At 39.1% G+C, this 22,002-nt stretch overlaps 1 protein-coding gene across 1 annotated transcript in view; it reads right to left on the reverse strand.

Moving 5' to 3' along the window:
• The window catches only part of LOC138016120 (p21-activated protein kinase-interacting protein 1-like), a 20,533-nt gene extending 83 nt beyond the window's left edge, over positions 1-20,450 (reverse strand). The window contains exons 1-12 of the mRNA XM_068863300.1: positions 20,358-20,450; positions 20,162-20,268; positions 17,684-17,736; positions 16,829-16,949; positions 15,242-15,316; positions 14,110-14,162; positions 13,937-14,019; positions 12,327-12,389; positions 11,337-11,434; positions 9,099-9,213; positions 6,264-6,474; positions 1-2,109 (exon numbers count right to left, since the gene is read on the reverse strand). The exon at positions 1-2,109 is cut by the window's left edge and continues 83 nt beyond it. Coding sequence (XP_068719401.1) covers positions 1,913-2,109; positions 6,264-6,474; positions 9,099-9,213; positions 11,337-11,434; positions 12,327-12,389; positions 13,937-14,019; positions 14,110-14,162; positions 15,242-15,316; positions 16,829-16,949; positions 17,684-17,736; positions 20,162-20,268; positions 20,358-20,432 — 1,251 coding nt within the window. The 5' untranslated portion in view covers positions 20,433-20,450 and the 3' untranslated portion in view covers positions 1-1,912. The remainder of the gene's footprint in view (positions 2,110-6,263; positions 6,475-9,098; positions 9,214-11,336; positions 11,435-12,326; positions 12,390-13,936; positions 14,020-14,109; positions 14,163-15,241; positions 15,317-16,828; positions 16,950-17,683; positions 17,737-20,161; positions 20,269-20,357) is intronic.
• Positions 20,451-22,002: the final 1,552 nt, after the last annotated feature.

The following is a 22,002-nucleotide window of genomic DNA, read 5'->3' on the forward strand; positions in this document are numbered from 1 at the left end:
GTTGAAAAAAATTTGTTTCATTGAAAAACTCCCGTTCCGTCCGTATTTGCTCTGTTCTAAACTGGTCAAACTGGGACACTATTACCGTGTCATATTTTGCGCGCTCTCTTGACCAAATATGGTAAAATGGCGTAATAGTGGAATAAATACTCGTATAATATCTACATCCTCAACGGGTTTACCACAAAATGACCATCTCAAGTTGTATGAAGGGGTAAGTGTCTTAAGAAACTGTGGTGGCGCTGCGGCAAATTTCCCTTTCGTAAACGGTCGTTGCCATTTCTCAGAACGATCGTTGCCATTTGAAACGGTCGATGCCATTTATAACGGTCGACTACACACTTCACTTCAAAGAAAATTAAAAGAAACAAACTAGGAAAAAATATCAACAAAAATTAAGACAAAAAAGGAAAAAAAGAAAACATTTATAAAAGAAAAACTGGAGGAAAAAAAGAGTCCGAAAATCTCAAGACTCGAACTCGGGTTCTTAGCCCTCACCCTAAACAGAACCCTAACCCGAACCCTAACTCATATGACCAGCGAGACATAACTCCCAGTAACCGCAACCTTTTGAGTTCTTAGACCTAATGAGTGTAATTCAGAGCTAAAAAATGGCATCGACCGTTTCAAATGGCAACGACCGTTTACGAAAGGGAAATAAGCGGTGGCGCTGCGTCGGCGGGGAGTGAAACATGAAATTGTGGTTTTATCAAACGAGATGATAAAGATAAATTATTAACAACCGTAGGAAAGCCTTACGAGGTGACTAAGAGCTGATGCTCGAAATGCCGGCTCACAAATCTCTCTCACGGTGTAAAAACTCGTTTGATACAACGGTTTTCAATTGATGTCGCAAAGGAAACACCAAAGTGCACGATCACTTCGACCAATCACAGCAACCAAACAGTGCAATGAACCAATCCAAATTCGTAGCAATTCCATGTAACTTGCTCAAAGCGCGGCCGGAAAAAATCGCACCTGCAAGTCGCGATTGGTTCTGGTTTTCCCTCTCATTGGTTGATAAACTGGCGCGAGGTTTTTAAACCAATCATCAAGCGTAGCGATTGCAATCGCGTAATAGACCAAATTCGTATTTTCAGTATTGGACAGGAACTAGCTTACAATGAAGGCTTATGCGGGGGAATATATTAAAAGGTATTTGCATTCGAAAAGATTCCCCCGCATTAGCCTCCATTGCAAGCTAGTTCCAGTCCAATACTGAGAACACGAATATGGTGTATTATTTTCGACCGTCATTTGAAAACTGTTCTAAGACCTCTGAAACCAAATTTTCGAATCCCCCAGTTGTTTTGATGGCTCGAGCACTGCACCGGTGGGTTCAACCCCGTTTAAGCCGGGATTTGCCGGGGTTACCTGTCGATACTGCTTAAGTAAATGTTCATGCCTGCTATGATCTCACAACTCTTACTTTAAACAACCCACTCACTGTTCGATAAGAGTTGGGGACGTAGTCCCCGGTGTTGTGGTCTGACCTTATCTGGACGGGGGCATCTTTCACTTCCATAAAATTAATTGTAAACTGCGTAACAAGCAGTCTGGCTAAAGTCCCCCAAAAAGTATTGTAAATTAGTCCTGAAAAGCCCCGTGGGGAGAGACTAATAGCCTAACTTCATAACTTCATCTTAACATGAAACGGTGCGTATTGAGGTGAATTCATCAAAATCCACCTGTTGGAGTCTTGACGAAAGAATAGGGCTTATCGTTCCTGGCAAGTTGGACCTTGGCCTCCCGGTAAGAGGAATTTAGGAGTTTTTTTGGAAAAAAAAACTCTCTTTGCCTTGACCGCACAGATGCATGGAGCTTGGTCTAAAAATAAGAGGTGTGGAAAGGGTACAGATCTCCGTCCCCTTGTTTCACACTGCAAGATCGTAAGTCACTCCTCCCCAATAGCTTATTCGTCGCCACTTTCCTCGTTTTCTTCTTCAACAATGCCCCCGCTTTCATTCACTTCCATCTCTTCTGTCTCAGTTTCTGATTTAGCATTCGCACCATCGGCTCCCTCTTCCACTTCTTTCTGACAGGATCCAATCCGTTTTTTTGCGGATTTTTTCTTCTTCGCCTTCAGTTTTTTCTTCTTGGGTTCATCGCCTGATAATTTAAAACAATTTTCATGGAAATAAGATATAGAAGGGCAAATGTAAAGGAACTGCACGCAAGGTGTAGCTTTTCGTCTTGATCTTTCAAATCAATGGATACAGCTATGGAAATAACACAGCTACCAACGTGGAGGAGTTGAATTTATCGTAAAGTAAAACTGCACTTATCCGTTGAAAACATCGAAGTTCAGTGGACTTGAATTTATATATAGTTTACTTAAACCAGTAGCCAAGGCGCTGAAATGTTAAATTTGACGCGGAATCTCTGACCATCAACTGGTTGTATTTTTCCAACCGGATTTTATAATATGCTGATACGTTTCTTTGAAAAGCTTACTTTTCCCCTACAGGAGCACAAGCTCTTAGTCTTGCATCCTAATGTGAGCAAAAGTAGCTTAGGACAAGAGTCCATTACCCAAAAATAAGAATCTGGTATCAGGTTTGGCCCCATCAACGTCAGAAAAATGTCTACTTTTCGACACAATAAAATAAACTTTTACCACAATTGCTTGTAATCTCGCAATCTGATTGGCTAATTTTCCGTTGTCGATAAGAGTCTAGACAACGCTGTACGCGTCATGCTCGCGTCAATTTGTCACGCAATTTAGTAGCCAATCAGGAACGCTCATTTTGAGAAATAAACTAATCATATTGCGAGAAAGTTATAGACAACGCTTGCTCTTTCTTTGTGTTATGATTTTGGTCACGCTGTGAAATAAACACTTTCTTTAGCGTTGAATATTGTGGTAAAAAACAAATCGAAAGTGGTTCAGCGTTGTCTGTGCTCTTATCGACAACGATATTCGTCATCACAGAGGTCAAAATTTGTTGTGTGAGTCCACAACATTTTGACCACTGTTATGACGAATATCGTTGTCGATAAGAGTACAGACAACGCTGAACCACTTTCGATTTGTTAAATAGACCAAATCGGCTAACTCCATATTGTACCCATTTCAAATCTCCCGGGGTTAAGATTCTTTTTGTATTGTATTTGCATTATAATGTAGTACTCACATTAAAATGATGTGGAAATACTTGGAACAAAGCGCGGTTTTATTCCCAAAAGGTTTGAAGTGGATACAACTTTGAGTTAGCCGATTTGGCCTATCGTTTATTCTCCCGAAAATCCTGGTTGAAAAATACACTTCTCTGACGCTGATGGGGGACTAGGCCAATTTGGATGCATCTTGCTCTTGGATGATGGCATCTTGCTTAGGACGAGTCCCGCTAGGCTCAACTCCGTCTAAATCAATAGACCTTTCTCCAAAATGGCGGCCGAAAATTCAAATACCAAGAAGTGATTTGGAAAACACTTAACTATAAAAAACTGCGATAAAACATACCTACACATTCTTAAAAATACTTAAAACTTCGTTAAAAACTTTGTTTAAAAACGACGACGTTTTGACGATAGCTCATTATCAAGTCAAAATTATCTGAAAATTGCTTTACTACAAATACTAAAAGAACAATAGTTGATAAGGAGCCTGTATAGTGGAAGAAAGGAACAATGAAAATGAAACAAAAAGTTTGGCACGTATGGAGTCCGTCTGGGTATTAAAATTAGGCTTGAGACTCTTAATGAGGAGCACTTTCTTAAGACCTTAAATTGGCATTCTTTGAAAAGATTTTTACTGCCGTGAGCTTGCAGAAAATGTCGACCAACTGCCGAATTTTTGTACATTTAAAAACGTATACCAGGGCCGGGTTCCTGAAAGGTATAATAACTCTATTCCAGGGATAAATGTGCCTTATTTCTGGCACATTTATCCCTGGAATAGGGTTATTACACCTTTCAGGAACCGGCCCCAGAACTCGAAAGAACACCTTTACTTTAGTAACCCTGCAAAGTTTCAGCATATCGGGTGTAATATCAGTTGAGAAAATGTAAGATGAAAAGTGAAAAATTTACAGACGTTCGTATGATTGCGGGTATGGCGTATACCTCCAGTCATACAAACGTCTGTAAATTTGTCAAATTTTAACTTACATTTTCTCAGCTGATATAACACCCGATATACTGAAACTTTGCAGGGTTACTAAAGTAAAGGTGCTCTTTCTATTTCTAGTATCAGTTTTTCATTAAGTTCAATTTAAATTCATTTAAATCTGTTGCCGACATTTTGGAGAAGGGTCTGTTCACCCAAATCGGTTTTGCAGTCGACAAGTTGTGTTAATTTTGAGACAGCGAATGCGTTGACTTAATGACTATCGTAAATTAATCCTCCAGATGGACGCTGAAAGAGGATTTCCACACGCACGCGTGCAGAGTATACAATCAGAAACGCGCAAATATGCACTGTAGTTAGATAACCAGTGTGACAAGACAAATAGGAGCACAATTTCACGACCCTAGCCACAACGAAGGGAATCGACACTGAAAGAATTTCACTTTGATCAGTAGCACATTACATGTGTACAATCAGAGTGACACAAACTCCTTCCCAAATATCTTCTTTATTATAAGCCGTACATTTGTAAGATTTCACACAAATAAGGGTAACATGTTTGTCAATAAATATGCAAAGTTTCGTGAATATTCACTGCACTCTTATTTTTGGCGAAATTTTTGTTTGACAAAATTGATTAAAAATATGGCCGTCACGCGTAACATTTACCCAGATGAAATGTTGTTCGATAAAAAATATATCTAGACCAAAACGCCCATTATCGTTTGGAAAAATCTTAAAATTACAAGGACCAAACATACTTTCAACCTAATAACTCAACTTTTCTAAAACTAGAATCTGTATGGTTAAAATTCCAAAAAAGTACCTCGTAGTTAGGGCGTCACGATACTGCTCTGAACTTCTGCAGTTAAAATTAAGGTTCCCAGACAAGTTACAAAAACGAGGTGAAAAATAAAAATACCACCGCAGACGGCGTTCTCACTTTCTGGGGACTCTTTCCTGAAAATATGAACAATCTAGGACCATTCGCTCCAACGCAATAAGAAAAAGTCTGAATCTCAAGCCTTGTGAAACGCTCCATGGTTTGATATGCCATTAAAAGCATCAACGAAAGTCAAACTCTTCCCAAATGCCCGCAATGGATCCAAAACCTTCGGATTGCCGCCACATTTGAATCTCATCTCAAAACGAACGTTCATGAGCATTTCCACGTTAAAATATAAAGTAGGTAGCTCGCAAGAAGAGTTTTTCTAAATCTTAAGCCTTGTGAAACGCTTCTCCATGAGTCTCCTATTACATGTAGGATTTTCTCGCGAGAAAGACAGCGAAACAACATGACCATTTCGCCATGATTTCGGGCAATTCCTTCCATGAAACATCAACATGTGCCCTTGGTAACCTCCCAAGAAGGTTCCAGAAGCTGTTTGTTACGTAACAACTCCAAAAATAGCCGTGAAAACCTCAAGAAAAGCACGTGTTTTAAATGCAAATGTCCCTTCGGGTTGGGTCACGTTCGTTACGCCAGATGGTTTTCAATGGACACAATGGAGCATGAGAATAAAGCAGAATCAATGAGAAGATGGAGAAAAGAACAAAAGGAAAAAAAAAGGCTATCAACAAAGCCCACTACGAAAAAAACAGAAAAAAGCTGATATGTTACCCTAAAGTGTGTAAAATGTACTAGTTTTAGGATGCGCAATGTATTATGGGTAAAAACTAAGATTGCTGACTTGGCAAAAAACTTTGGATTATATGATTGTTTCCTATTAATGGCGATTTTGCTGTGATAATTACGAAGTGTTAATATGAATTTGGACAGATTACTAGATATTTTACAAAATTAAGAGGCCGCAAAGCATCATGGGTATAACTTAAAATGTTCTCTACAAAGCTAAAACCAAGCAAAACATAATTATTTCGGCTCTTAGTGTGTTTTACTGTGCAAATTAAAGTGTTATCATGACTTTGGAGAAATTTGTAGAAATTTTGCATTTTTGATATATGTTACACAATTGTACGTGTCTATTGTGCTACTGATCTTTGTAAGAACGGGAATGAAATCTAAGCAACATTGAGTTCTGAAAACTAGCAGAGCAATCGACACTGAAAGAACCCAAGCGAGAATGGACACTGTGAACCAAACTAAATTAACCAAACCAAATATATAATCCTGCTTCTGTCTTTCAGTATACGACTAAAATGGTCACCCTTGGGATCCCTGATGTAAAACTACCTGAAGTTTTTGCGATGCGACGGTCCACTTTTCCTTTGCCTTTCTGCTTCTTGTTTTTGGTTTTTGACTCTTGTTCCGTTTCCACAGCCATTTTCTCTGCATCTGCAGGTGTTTCAAGCTTCTTGGGAAACGTTTTTCGGCCAATAACTGTGAGACATGTCGGTCTACCAGGCACTTCATATTTCGCTACGAGCTTGGCTTCTTCCTCAAACTGTAAATTGCAATCATTAGGATGAACATCAGATAAGGAAAATTATTAGTTTGCAAAGTCTTGAGAGCTCACACTCGTTTTTCTCCAGTGCGCATATCCCAGGTTTGTTTTCCAAACCGAGCGAAAGCGTCAGTTTTTCCGGAATTGACTTACTGGTTCTGTTGCCTGCTCCGAGAGGTTTACGCCGGGTACTCCGGTCTTTCCTTTTCTCAAGCAACATTTATTACATTTGAGTTCCTTTGATCTGCAGTCAGTGCCCCGAACCAGCATCAAATCAACTTTGGTGCGAAAAAAAGCGACGATCGATAACACAATCATTCTGACCAAGCAGAAAAGAATAAAACTGTAAATTGAATCCAATCAGAACTCAAAACAATACATAGGCAAAACGCGTAGCCAGCGATAAGCACGGAAAAAAACGAGCGAACAAAGTTGCGTCTCATCATAGAAGATTGTACTAAGAGTATCGTGAATTCACGAAATAAATGACGACTTAAAGATCTACATCGGTGACGTTCACAAACAAATCATCTCAAAATATAACTTTGCACTATCGTAAGTCTTTCGCGATTATTCCCTCTCGTCCCTAAAAATAAATTGGTACGTCACAGGGCTTGAAATAAGCGAAAAAATCCAGTCGCAATTTTGCGAGAAGATACGAAAATTTAGTCGCAATTTCGCAAAATTTAGTCGCAAAATCGTCGCGCTGCATTGTGCGGTGTAGCAAAACAAAATATGAGCCCACAATACTTGTGTTGAAAGAAACCGCTGAAAATGGCGAATGATATCGAAGGAATGGATTTGTCGGATTTGTGCACGTAACATCGCAGCGAAATTACGCTATCTTCAGATTGAAAGAAAACTCATGGCGAGAAACAAAATAGTTTTGTCATTTCTTCATTTATTTTAGTAAAAAGAGCAGCAAACTGGCAACTGCTAACCCTTTTTTTCGAAAGGGCGAAGATGAAAACAAGTCGCAAATTTGCGACACCTCCAGATATTTTAGTCGCAAAGGGTAAAAATTCAGTCGCAAATGCGACTGTATTGGTCGCAATTTCAAGCCCTGGTAAATTACGAGTGGTTTCTGATAAAAGAGAGAAAACCAAGGTTAACAGTTGTACACTCGTGTTGCCGTCAAAACGTTGTTATGCAAGAATATTAGGGAGCTTAAGCAAGGGTGCTTTTGAGACGCGGACGGCAACCGGAAGAGAACATTTCGCGTGCCAGGACAGTGGTGTCTCCCAGATTTTTATACTAATCATCTCTAATGGAGAAAAGATACTTAGCAATGTAAATGTGGTTGTGTGAAGACATTCAAGTTAGAAGTGAAAACTGCTCAATTCCGGTTGCCGTCCGCGTCTCAAAAACGTACGTGCTTAAGCTCCCAATTCCGTAACAAAAAGCGCGCCGCACGTGCCCTCTTTTCGCCACTGCGGCGTGGGGACAGCTATTCTTAGAGTTATTTTGATAGAGTTATGTCGTAGAGTTAGAGTTAAGTTTCCAAAATCCTGAATTCACGATTTTGGACTGCCAAAATCCTGAATTCAAGATTTTGGCAGTCCAAAATCATGAATTCAAGATTTTGGACTGCCAAAATCCTGAATTCACGATTTTGGGGCGCCAATTTTGGCAATCCAAAATCGTGAATTCAGGATTTTGGCAGTCGTTAAATCTAACTCTAAGCCATAACTTTACTGAAATAACTCTATTGATAGTTAACCTCCTGTGGCGTTTTCGTTGCCGTAGCCATAATAATTCGCGTATCTCATTTTTAAAAAGTGGCCAAAAATTGACTACGGATGAGTCGCCTCACGGAAAATCCTGGGAAAATCTCTGTCCTGGATCTCTAAGAATGTCGTAGGCGTGAACAAAGTCAAAGAAAATCCCTTTTCCGCCGTTTTGTCCAGAGAATTTAAAGATTTAGCAGCAAGTCTACGTGAAACGAAGGCAAACGTCGGCTTGCCGTTTTACGTAAAATAGAGAGAAGGTTGTGACGTAAGCTTCGCGTGACCCACGCAACTCGAGCATTTAGTTACTAAAAAGCAAAAACGAAACTCGGAGTCTTTTTAAACATTGTTTGTAGAAAACGACGCTATCTATATAAAATGAAAATCCTTACCAGTCAAATTTTGAGAGTTTCGATGAAGCTGTTTTATCGGTCAACAGAGAGTCGACGTGAATTCATGAAAAAAGTTGCGGCAAAGAGTCAGTTATGAACAATCTTTAACCATGAAACCTAATTTTTCCTCCTTTCGCATACCGGAAAATGCTTTTGGGGTACTTTTTTCCGCAAACGTCTTCTTTTGCAGAAATTTTTCACGTATACGACAAACGCGAAAATGCCTTCTTTTACGTAGAAACCGCAAGCAGCAGCTAGCAAACGTAGAAAATGGCGGGAAAATCATGGTCACGTGGCTGACCCGTTAATTAAAACAAAAGTGCCCTCTCTTTTGTTTTACTCATGAAAGTTTTGTGATTGGTTCTTAGAGAAATTCGTGTCCCATTTCAAAATGTGAGTTCCATGCTTTGTTATCTCTCTTTCCTCAATCATTATCTGGAATTTGCGTTACCAACAAACTGGCATAGAGATCACAGGGAGATAATGGTAAAAACTAGCGCCTTACGTTTTCAGAATTAAAAGCCCAGCCTCTCAAATCTCCATCGGACGAGACTGAAAATAACAGCAATCTCCTGCAATCCTCCTTCAGTAAGTCGTCTGTCGTACAAAGATCCTTGACTCTGTAAATACATTAAGACCATGTTCTAGAACTTCAAATGCAGGACATTTTACATGATACCGTCTATCATAATCTCGCCTCCCACGGAATATACCACAAACTTGCAAGTATTGATCAGCTCCCATGTGGCTTAGCCTGCGCCACAGACGAAAACAACCCTCTCGTTAGGTTAGGTTACTACCCGGTGTTAGATTACGTCTGCGATGATAGGTAATGTGGGTTGATATCCCAATGGTAAAGCAGTGTTCGGCGCAATCACTCGCTCATGGGCTCTAGTACCGTTAAAAAACTGTTTTTTTTTTTTTTTCAGGCTTCTTCGCCATTGCTTTGTAAAGTTATTTCATTTTCGCACAAAAAAAAATGGTTGGAATCCGCAGTTAAAATGCCGACTTCCTAATGGTTGACGTATCGAGCGTTAACCCTTTGTAAGAGCCCGATTCTTCAAAAACTAACTCCTTCCTATTGTAGCTCCAGCATACATGTACATGTAGTTAATAGAGGAGAATGGTTATGAAATCTGACAAATTTCTTTGTTGTAGGTTTCCTTCTCTTTTTTGGCCTTGACCGTGCAGAAAACACAATAGTTGTTTACTCCGAACTGAGGAACTAACCAATAGAAACGTGCTGGTTACGTAATTCATGCAAAGTCCATGAGCGCAAAACAAAAGATTATGCACGGTCGTGAACTTTCCAACCTAAATCTTGGCGTCTTTGTTTGCTCCTTTGATCTTTGCCGAGCTTCAAAACCAGTCCCCTCTATTAACTATGGCTCCACACTACTCTGGTTTAAGTTAAAACTCAAAGATCCATCGTTTCTACACTCAGCCGTACTGTCTTGTGTCTTCATCAGGGGTGAACGAAAGCTATAAAACAATAATCCGTCTATGCGCTCACCAATTTACATGTAGCTAACAGAAAAATGAAGAAAAGGTGCGCTTATTAAGAGAAATTAGCGCCCTTTTCTTCTAAAGAAAGAATCGTCAAAGGAGCGGGGACGGCATTGATGTGCCAAGCTTCCAAACAACGACGTTGGTGATACCGCCGCTGGTTGGTGTTTGTAATTTAATTTTAAAAAAGTATCCCAAGTAAGTAATAATAATAATAATAATAATAATAATAACACGATAAAAATACAAATTATAAAAAGTCATAGCGTCTTAAATTTGTCATCAGAAAATTCATCCACAATCAAAAGAAAAAGCAACATCACAAAAAAGGAAGTTAAGCATATCTCTGATTGTCTAGTTCAAAATCAGTGTCAATGAGGTTTGCTTTCACTCTTTTCAAAGTTCTTGAGCCTCTCAAGCATAAGAGGGCTGTTCTAAGGACAGCGAAGGAATAATAATAATAATAATAATAATAATAATAATAATAATAATAATAATAATAATAATAATAATAATAATAATGACAACAACAACAACCTATCACAGTTTTCTAAATTGCGGCCCTCTAATCCAGATCGAATTGAAATTTGGCAGTGTTGGTTTTTGATGAGAGGGGAAAACCGGAGTATCCAGGGAAAAAACTCTCGGAGCAGAGTAGAGAACCAACAACAAACTCAGCCCACTTATGACGTCGAGTCTGCGAAGACTCCAGGCCATATTGGTGGAAGGCGAGTGCACTCAACACCACGCCAACCATGCTCTCAGGGAGCGTACATTGTACTGACGGCAATGGTTATTCCTACATGGTCACCCATCCAGAAACCAACCCTGCCCAACAGGGCTTAACATTGATCACCATTCGGGAATCAATGTCAGCCCCGTGAGCCAACCGTATGTACGTTCTTGGCCGTGTGTGGTTAGTTTGATAAGCATACCCTTGACAGAGCATGGGTTTCCGTTTTGTAATGAAAAAAAAGAAGGACTTTTTAGTGTTCTTTCAAACATGTTCCAAAGTGACTTTGGTCCGTCCAAAACTTTTGTTTTGCGTCCCCTGAACTCGCTTCCAAACACAACAACTAGAGGCGAACTAGAGGGTACGAACTCTACCGTCTTTGACCAGCATGGCCGCCGGGTAACCTGAGAAAAGTCCATGCAAGAACGCCACCAGAGAAGGAAATGCGCCTTCACTATCAGCAGTCGAGAAGTCATTTAAAACAACATGTAATCTTTGCGCTACCTGGTAGCATGCCCTTTGAGTGTTTGGAGACACGTTTCCTTTTCAATGTCCAAGATTTTTATGCCTTCAAACTCTCCTCCTGTAGCTAATATACTTTCCTGAGATGGGGACATTAAAAAAAAGTCTTCAATGAAAACTTCGAATAAATAATGTGAACAATCATGTCCAACAAATTAAGAGATCATTAGACATCGGATATTGCATGGGCATCGTATTTTCGTTATCATGTATACCGTGTAGACTATTTTCACCATTCTATAATCATAAATGCAGTACGTTTTAGGAGGTTCTTTACAAAAGAACAATACAAGTTAATTACTCTTGGGAATGTTTTATGCATAATGTATTACGAACTGGAAATCTATTGTTATAATGCAAATAACCCCCCAAAAGGAACTGTATTATGGGATTGACTCAATATGGGAATGAGCTAATATGATCATACAGTTATCGGTTATTGGACGTCAGTTATCGGTTAGTCTGAAGTGTCCAAATTTAATAAAAAATTATTATTCCATTCGGTTATAGCCAACTCAGGGCAACACGCGGCGTTGGCTATCTAATAGGGAGCTTAAGCACGTGCATTTTTGAGACGCGGACGGCAACCGGAAGTGAGTTGTTGTGGTCTTCTGACCACCACATTCATATTGCCAAGTATCTTTTCTCATTTATGAAATGATTAGTATAAAAATCTGGGAGACACCACTGTTCTGGCACGCGAAATGTTCTCTTCGGGTTGCCGTCCGCCTCTCAAAAACGCGCTTGCTTAAGCTCCCTAATAATATCTCATATCTGACGCGCTCTCAAGGAATATTCCTTACATGTAATTACTATAACGTTGTCTTTGTTTCGTGAGCTCCAGTTAGAGTTAAGTCTTTGTTTCATATTCCTTCTCCATTTTGTTTCCTTTACGTTACATTACCTGTCAGTTTCACAGGTTTAACATTGAGTTTGAGCCTTGCATGCGTGCTGTATAAAAAAGGTACTCACAGAAAGGAACTCCAAGGCTAACACATATCTGGAGAATTCCATTGTAAATGACAGGGCAGCTGTCTATCATAAAATAATAAGTACAAATGTCATAATTTACATGAAATTCTTTTCACCAGTGAGTTAAACTGTGCCTAATTTCTGAAGCAGGACGTAACTGAAAGTGCAAAAATTCTATGGTCCTCCATCGATTGTGGCAGTTTATTCCTGGGTAATCCCTCGTGTGAACTTCACCAATGAGCTCGGCTGAGTTGTCCATCTCAGGGGTAACTGCTAACCCTTGGGCAGTGTTACTTGGACAAGAGTCCATGAGTTGTCATGTGCTTTAGCAATACACCTGTGACATGACCAACAGGATAACATTGGTTCCCAGATGGGAGGACAGTTACTGTAAGTTAGTGGTGGGGAGGTTAAAATACCAGAACTAGTGTAGCAATGTAAATACATGTTACTTGTATCTTGTGTGGTACATGTAAGTTTGTTGGTAGCAGGAATGGCACATTGGTGAGAGCCCTTTAGTCCCACTCACGTGGACAGGGTTCAGTCATAGTTGTTGCCACAAATTCAATGACCCTGGCTGGTTCTGAACCTGCTCCTACAGTCTCCTGCAGTACCGTGCAAAAGTAAGTGGACAGTTTCGACTCGATCCCTGTGAGAATCGAGGATCAAGAATCGAGTCGAGGATCAAGACTCGGTTCACTCAAAGTCAAACTCAATCCTTGACACTTGACTTTCACAAAGTCACCAACATAAAACCTTGTCAATTATTCATACTACATCCAACTTTCGCAAAAGTGTTACTCCTCAATTAAATAACAACAAGAACTGTTCAATATGAAAATGAGATAGCAGACATCATCCCTGTGAGTACTCTCTCTCAAAACTACAATCTTATGTCGTGGATTAAAATATAAAAGCAAAACAGTGATCTTTACCACGCGATTTTACTCGTCAATGGGGAACCCTTTCGCTCCCGAGGGAGTAGTATATGGGGGGATTTTTGGCCCAGTTCCAGAAAATGATCAGGTAAAAGGTTAAAAATGTTCCAACAAAAAAGTACCAACAAAACGACTCGCAGCAGGTATATTGTGTAGTCATTTCATGTTCACAAAACACTAAATCTGCCATTTACCTGGTACTTTTTTGTCGGTTTACCTGATCATTTTCTGGAACTTTAAAAGGACCAAACCCTCCCCCCCCCCCCCCCACCCCCCTCATATACTACTGAGGGGTTCCCCATTAACGACTAAAATTGTCTGGCATTAGACAGAGTAACATCTACATGTATAAGTGTCAGTGGCACTTACAGGAGTGAAAGGGTTAAGATTTTGCTCAGGAGATCATTTGCCTACTGCCTGGCCCTTAATGAACCCTAACCCTAACCCTAACCCTGTAGATGTAGAGAGAGGTATGAAATCCTAAGAGAGCAAAATTTGTACAAGCTTTAAGAACGACTACTGCATACATTGTGTATGGCATACATGTACATGTACATGTAGACCATACAATCATCCTCCAGCTGTCATATAAAGGACTTCCCACTGACAGACTCCTGTTTTGCTTGAACATCAATAATCAATGCACAGATACCTGAAACATACTGTACTTACTGCCAGCTTATAAACGACTACTTTATTTCCCACAGCAACAGCATAACTATCTCCTGATGGAGACCACTTCACAATCAAAGCAGCTACATGTATAAAATAAACAGACAGAAAAAGACTTTTAAAACAAGCTCATTTAGAAAATCTTAATGCAAAATTCTCTTAAACGTCCATACCTTCCTTGATATTTGTAATGTAAGCTGATTTTCCAGTCACAAGGTTCCACGTCCTGTGATAACAAGTCCAACGTAATAATAATTATTATTAATATGTTATACACATTTAACTTCTATCTTAAATTTTAGCCAGCCACATTAATAATAATTAACAATTATCCTGCGAAATTGCACGGAATATCGTCTGATACTCACCTGATGAGGCCATAGGCTGCGTTGGCTAAAATCAGGCGATATTCCGCAAGATTGAGCAGGATAATTATTTTATTATTCAACACATTGATGACAAAGCACAATTTACTACGTTTATTGGGAAAAAAAAAAGGAAAAAACTACCATTTTTCTCCTCGACACACAAAATCATGTATATCGCAGGATAATTTATAATTATGTTGAGTATACACGATGAATATTGAGCGCGCTATGACCATATTTGGACATTGTCACAATTGCTGAATAATATAATGTACAATTCACCTTAGTCACCTTTAAGAGTGCAAAAAAAAAAATGACATTGTGGATCATTTAAACATGAAGTACATTTGACAAATCATACTGTACAATGCACCAGTTGTGGAGTCAGGGTGGCTTAGTGGTCATTGACCGTCATATGTGGGGTGAGTTTCAGTCGATCTTAATATGGCTCAGAGGTGTCGTGTTCAGGGGCTGAGCGCCTAGCCGGCTGCACAGCTCCTTCGGTCCGACCTCATTGAGCTGCGCCCTAAGTAATTCAGTCTCCGACTGCAAGAAAGGGCGATTAGCAGGTCAGATGTATTATATAATTATTCATACATGTATTATTGTTTTTAAATGGAACAAAAAGCAAGAAACCTAGTACACATACATGTAACTGTATTCTATAGTGCAGCTGTTTACACCTTTTATTTATTTTGGTTGCATCAAACACTATCCAAAGCAAGATATTAAATTATTATTAATTTCCATCCCATAGCAACTATTTATTGCTTAACCTTAGCGTTGTTTTCTTTTAAAACACATGAATAAATCTAATAAGGCTGCTGCTGACCTTCCTTCTTCATGTATGCATGCAACTCTTCAATTCACTGTGACATTCACAAGCAAGGCAAAAATGGCTTCTAATTAAAGACTTCAGCCCAAAAATGAAACTAACCTTAACGTTTTATCCTTAGAAACTGAGAGCGCAAGTCGTCCAGATGGATGCACAGAAACAGAATTCACATGACCCCTGTGAATGAAATACATTTTCTTGCTATCAAAATACATTTTACACTGTATAATCAATACATGTAGGTGCTTAGAACACCGAGCCATCAGCCATCATATTGATGAATAAATTATTTGACTCATTGATCCCTGAGATTGACACTTAATAGATTTTACTCTGTCTAATGCCAGACGATCAATAGGATGTGTCCTAGGGCGTTTGAGATGTGAATGACTTAATCAAGACAGTGAGACATTCAGTTTGCAGTAGCATGTACACTGTACATGTACTTAACATAAATTGGAATTCTTATCAAGAACAGGAGTCACACAAGTAGGATACACATACATTCTGACTGACTTACACGTAGCACTGGATTATTGTGCAGCAACCCCAACCAGACGAAGGGCTGCCTTCATAATTTCAACTGCTATTGGTTAGACTTCCAAGTCATTCTGGGATAAGGACTGTAAATCTTAGTTCCCAGATAACCACCCCCTTGTTGATGGATTCTGTTGGACATACTGTATGTAAATGAAACCTCAAATACTGTTTCCAAAGAGTGTAACCAGCATGGCAAGCTCTCGTAGGGGATGGAGAGTAGGGAGGAAAGAGGAAGAGAGAGAACCCTGTCCCACCCTCACCCCCTGAGAGAGCTTGGCATGCAGGCTACAATAAATTGTACAATTGTACAAAGAGTATGGCACAGAAATCCCAGTATTGAGGTCTGGCTGATATGTAATTTGTCCAGAAAAGTGTGACTAGCTTGGACAGGCCTTTTCTTGTCATAAACAGGGGTTTCAATAACTTCTGAAATAGCCGTCCAGGATAGCCCATTGAAGGTGGCAGTTTGACAAGTTTATGATAGCATTTTTAATGAAAATCAAGGCAAACTAGCCAGTGGTGTGAGGCAAAGCAGGCGGTGGTATACCGCCGGTAAACGGCTTCTATTGAAACTCCTGCATAAAGCATGAAAATAAGAACTTAATTATTTCATCATACACTATACAACTTGTCCCACTCATACGAGAAGCTGCTCAGCTACATATGTAATTAAACTGAAGCTAACGGTCTAAAATAAGAACCAGCTAAAATAAAGCAAGTTTTTTTGATTTTTGGCAAAAACACAACAGCAAATTTGCCATTTGCTATAAAAGTGATACTACTTTGTATATCGCTCTGACTAGTTATACACTGTAGGTGTGTAGAAATCTACATGGGATTGTACACTAAAATAACTTAATGGCACAGTAACACAATAATTACTACTTTTGGCATGTTCTGCAAATAATTGTCTATGACCAGCAGTGGCAAGACAAGCCTATACAATAAAAGGTACATGTACCATTTAAGAAATTACAGGGAAGGATAACATGTCATCAAAAATTAATCACAATTCCTAGCAGGAACAAAACACCATATAAAACTACTGTAATAGCTAATACATGATTAACATGTAACAAAGTGAGAAATTACATTGTAGGCAAAATATACTGACAATACATTATCATGTGCTATGACTTTCCATGATACCTGTGTCCTTTCAAAGTTTTCAAGCATTCCCATGTGCGACACTCCCATAGGCAAATGGTGTGATCCTCACTGGCACTGAGCATGTGGGTATTGTTGTGAAATGTTAAACAAGTTATTGAACCTGTAATAACACAGCAAACAATGAAAATGTTACTACCGTACAGATACATGTACACATAGCAACTTCCAGTTTCGTGAAAGTACAATTAATTTTTGGAAGATTTTATTACTTCTGCAATATTCTAATACTTCGCCTCAAAAAAAAATTAATAGTTGAAGACATGAGTTTTGAGAACTAACTAAAACCCACAATCAATAGGTGGACTAATGCAGCTGAATTAAATTTTACATTAATTCCTTGAAGATACATGTACAATTGTACATGTAACAGGTAACAATAATTATTATGAATAAGGGTGAGCATAATGGAGATACTCTGGTCCCAAACAATACATGTACCGCAAAGAAGGTGGGCATGTGACTCCCTTGTTTACGATTGGTACAGTGTATCTTCACAGAATAGTTATTACAGTGTACAGTCAAACTTCAACCCACGGGTACTTCAAGTCTCATTTAACTTCTAGTCAGAATTTCACTGTCTCTTTCTCTCCTTCTGCTTGCCCCTGATTCTAATTAAATGCACCTTTCCTTCTTTTGGGCTTTATGGGGTCAAGGGCTAGGTCACCAGAAACAAGCTGGGAAGTCTCCATTGAGAAGATGGCTGTCATAGTGTCTTGACCACCTTCACTTGGTGCTATCATATGGTCATTGACGAGAATGGATTCAGCCAAAAGTGGTTATACATGTACATAATTCACTTTACCAGTGATTATTTACCAACATTTTGCAACTTACCCTCATGTTGCATCAAAGCACCCAGTTCTCTGTGTTCCTTTAAATTATACAGCCTGAGGAAAAAGGAAGATAGTACAGACTAACAGTTTGACTGATTGGAGGATCAATGAACGAAGTGATATAAGAAATGAACTGTATACTGAACTGCGCATATACATGTATAGCGTAACTGCGAGGATCATAGCAGCATTACTTGATTGGGGGATGTTTGAAAACTAACTCTGGGGACCTGAGAAAGAATAGGTCATTAGACGAGTTGTATTTCATTGTTTTTAGCTCCTAGACTTCATCAAAGTGAATTTTCCTTTTCCCCCAGGCCTTTGCAAAAACTCAAAAAATCAGCATTTTTGACACTTTTGAAAAACTTGCCATGTCTCGTATTCTAGCTAAAATAACTACGAAATACAACTTGCCTAATGCCCTAATTGGTATGGATTGAAAGCTTAAAAGGACTGTAGATTCTTTTGATGAAAACCCATACTTGATTTAAATGATATCCAGATGTACATGTACATGTACAGTTGTAGCAATGAACCCCCTTGGTTTTATTACCTTTGTCCCATTAGGTTTTTTTTTTGCCTGCAAGCAACATGCCTTTTAGTTCCAGATTGCTTACTTGGTATACATGTAAATGTGGCTCCAAACTGCAAAGAGTATGGTTATTTTGCTGTTTTGGTGTGAAAGAGGGTATTAAATGATCTTTGTAACTTTCATTTAATGTCCATTCTGCACTTCAAACATTCAGAATTTCACATGTTCTAAAAGTCCCTTAATTCATATCTTAAAGTGGTAATACGACCCAAAAAAAGATTTCTTTTTTTTCTTTGGATTTCAAAACTATGTTAACTAAACACTAAATGATCCAAGTTTTAAGTTCTGATTTTAAAAAAACACCTGTTTATTTTAACTGCAATTTTCTTATTTATTGGTCCGCCATTACTAACTTTAAAATCTTGAGAGAGCTAGGTCGAGGAGAAAATGACGTCAAAGACTCACTAGTTTAAGAATGCAATGCGTGTGTACAGGGCTGAATTAATATGCAGCACGGGAGTTTCGGGCTTTCAGACTTTTAAACCCGTGTTTTGCATATATAATAAATTGCGTTTACACGCTGAAATTTTAAGCTAGTGAGTAAATGACGTCATTTTCTCTAAATCCAACCCTCTGATGTCCAATCAGTCAGTTTTGAACGTGAGTAATGGCGAACCGTGAAATCCAAAACTTACACTCAAAATAAACAGCCTTCAGATAAAACTCAAAACTCAAAATTTTGCCAGTTAGGTGTTAAGCGAACACGCTTTCAAAATCTGAAGAAAAAAAGGATATGATTTTTTGATCATAGTACCACTTTAAAGAACCTTACTCACCCACTTTACATTGTGCGCCCACATTACCTTAGTCCTCATTTTCAGGACCCCCGAAACTCAGAATTCTATGAATGTGTAAAGTAGTCTGTTTCCATCTAACTTTGAATGGGCTATACATTGTATAATTCTGTTTTCCATTGGAAAGTAAGCTATGTTTATTAGAATTTGAGTTTCTAATAATTATTATTTATGATTGTATCACTTGCTGTTTGCAAAATGTTATCGAATGGAAACGGAATTGCTGTTGAACCATCTGCTTTTGGAATGTCAACGAAGAGTACCGAAATTGAGAATTCCTCGATATTATCATTTCTGGAAAATGAAGAAATTACTTCTTGGACTACATCGTAAGAAATGATGAACAGCAAAACCACCGTTGGATTGATCATTCTGTTCAAATATTGCTTTAAGTGTCTTTCGCTCAGGCTGCGGGTACTGAACAAAAAAGGCAAGGCAAGTCTTCGACAAACATTTGATTACTGATCTCCATCACGATCAGTAAAAAGCCTTTATCCATTGCTGTTCATTTCATTTAAACTGTGTTTTGTGGAAGCAAGCTTGTGTGTGACATTTTTATTCTTGGTCTGGAAAAGTTTAAAACTCTAGAGGTCAGAAGGTCAGCTTGTGTTTAATTTATTTACAGGAAGAAGAAATTGTTGTTGGATTCAACACCCGTTTGAAGACTAGGTAAACTTGAAAAAGAAAAAATTCTAGGAACGTAGAGTAAGAGCATTTCATCTAATGCTACAACTGTGTATTGCACACGCCACAATGAAACTGTCTTTAGTTTACTGGTTGCAGGTAAATAGACCTCTTTAGCTTGTACATTTTGTTTTCCCATTTCAGACCACGTGATGTTACTCTAGGGAAAACCTTTCTTTCAAATGTCGTCCTATGCACGTGAATATGTACGCATAACTTATGAAAAAACAAAAGAAAAATTCTCTTGAGAACATCACGTGGTCTGAAATGGGAAAACAAAACGTACAAGCTAAAGAGGTCTATTAAGTCAGAATACGACAGATTTTGCTTTTCTTGTTCGATCAGTGACATGCAAAAAAATCGGCAGGGCATTCGGCACTAAAGCCAGGCTCCTAAGGAACGACCATACCTTATAGTTTCATCCGAGCTTCCTGTAGCTAAGATTCGGCCGTTATTAGCAGCGCATTTGATACAGCCCGCGTGCTCCTTCTCGGCGAATTTTGGCTTTAACTTGTACTGCTCAATCAAAAGTATACAGAAAGGAAATCACCTCATTTGAAGTTAAAGTCACTCAATATCGCGTTTTTTGAAATCGTAAGTTATACCTCAAACTCGTCATCTTCGTTAAGAACGTCAAAACCAACGAGTACTTGTTCATAAGTCCCAACGACGACCTCCATATTGTTTTCTCCGAACACAACAGCAGCCAGGCTTTTTGCTCCCCACTGCTAGGGGACCGCGCTTTTTTTTGACGATTGGGGAGGGGAGAAAAAACTCGTGTTGCTTTTGAAAACAGTTTAGGGATGAAGAAAAGATCGATCAACAACTGTTCATACTATTCTTCTTACTCGCTCATTTGCGCTATACAGTGCTTCCAACTTTTGTAGGAGCAATAAAATACCGCTGCATAAAAATAATATTCCGTGAATATCTCGTAGCTTTGTACCATTCTTACTATTACCGTTACAATAACTGGTCAGCGAAAATAAAGTCTAAAGGCCGGTTTACACGGTGCGACTTGTCGGGCCGATTTTTGGCGGTGTCTTTGAAAAAAATCGGGCCGACAAAAAAAATCTGTTGCAGTGCAACAGATTTTTTTTGTCGGCCCGATTTTTTTCAAAGACGCCGCCAAAAATCGTGCAACAGATTTTTTTTGTCGGCCCGATTTTTTTCAAAGACACCGCCAAAAATCGGCCCGACAAGTCGCACCGTGTAAACCGGCCTTAAAAAGTCTCGAAGAGTTGATAAAGCTCATACATCTCCACTTCTGTTTAATTTTCTAGAGGGTCGTGGCAGTCTCAGATGAAGTTGAAAAGTTGGGATGGGGCGAAAAAAGCCCTGTTAACAAACTTTAAGAGCGTGAAGCAGGAACGAGGGTAGTGGGGTAGGGGTAAATCAGTAAATTTATTTCCGACTTTTTACCTGGCACAGACTTTTGATGATAACATCAGACCGTTCCAACCTCTAAACCCAAACCAGGACAAATTCCTAGATATGAATGACACAAATCCTGCCAGTTCGCATTTAAGAGCCCGCAACTATTGTCTGCTTTTGTCGTGCCGCCCTCCTTCATATAGCCCTTGCAAAACGTGTATGAATATCCGAGTGCCACGAAAACTAAATTGATCGTAGATGAAATTGGCAATTTCTTCAGAAAACTAGAACTCCCCAGTATTGGACTGGAACTAGCTTGCGATGGAGGCTAACGCGAAGAATCTTTAATTTTCAAATGGAAATAGCCCTTTTCACGGTTAGTTTCTCTCATTTGCGTCACAATATAATATAGCATGTATGTGAGGCAATTTCGGGCTATTTTGTAGTTTTAACCCGAAATTGCCTAGCATCCACGTTAGATTACATTGTAAAGCAAATGAGAAAAATTAACCATGAAAAGGGCTATCTCCCATACTTGGCCTCGGAGTCAACCCTTTCCCGAGTAGATTTATTTATAGAACACCTCCCTTGGGAGATTCAGCACGTTCACTGTTGTAAAAGCCAATCAAAACAGCACCTCCCTTGGGAGATTCAGGACGCTCACTGTTGTAAAAGCCAATCAAAACAGAGCTATCTCAGCGTCAAGGGAATTATGATACTTTTCGCGGGAAAAAACTGTTCCTAAAAATAAATTTACTCGGGAAAGGGTTGACTCAAGGAATTAGAGGAGATAGAGGCTCCTCTTGATGAGCTCCTGTTTTAATATATTCCCCGAATAAGACCTCCATTGCAAGCTAGTTCCAGTCCAATACTGAG

The sequence above is a fragment of the Montipora capricornis genome, chromosome 9 (genome assembly GCF_036669925.1).
Source record: "Montipora capricornis isolate CH-2021 chromosome 9, ASM3666992v2, whole genome shotgun sequence".
Taxonomy (NCBI): domain Eukaryota; kingdom Metazoa; phylum Cnidaria; class Anthozoa; order Scleractinia; family Acroporidae; genus Montipora; species Montipora capricornis.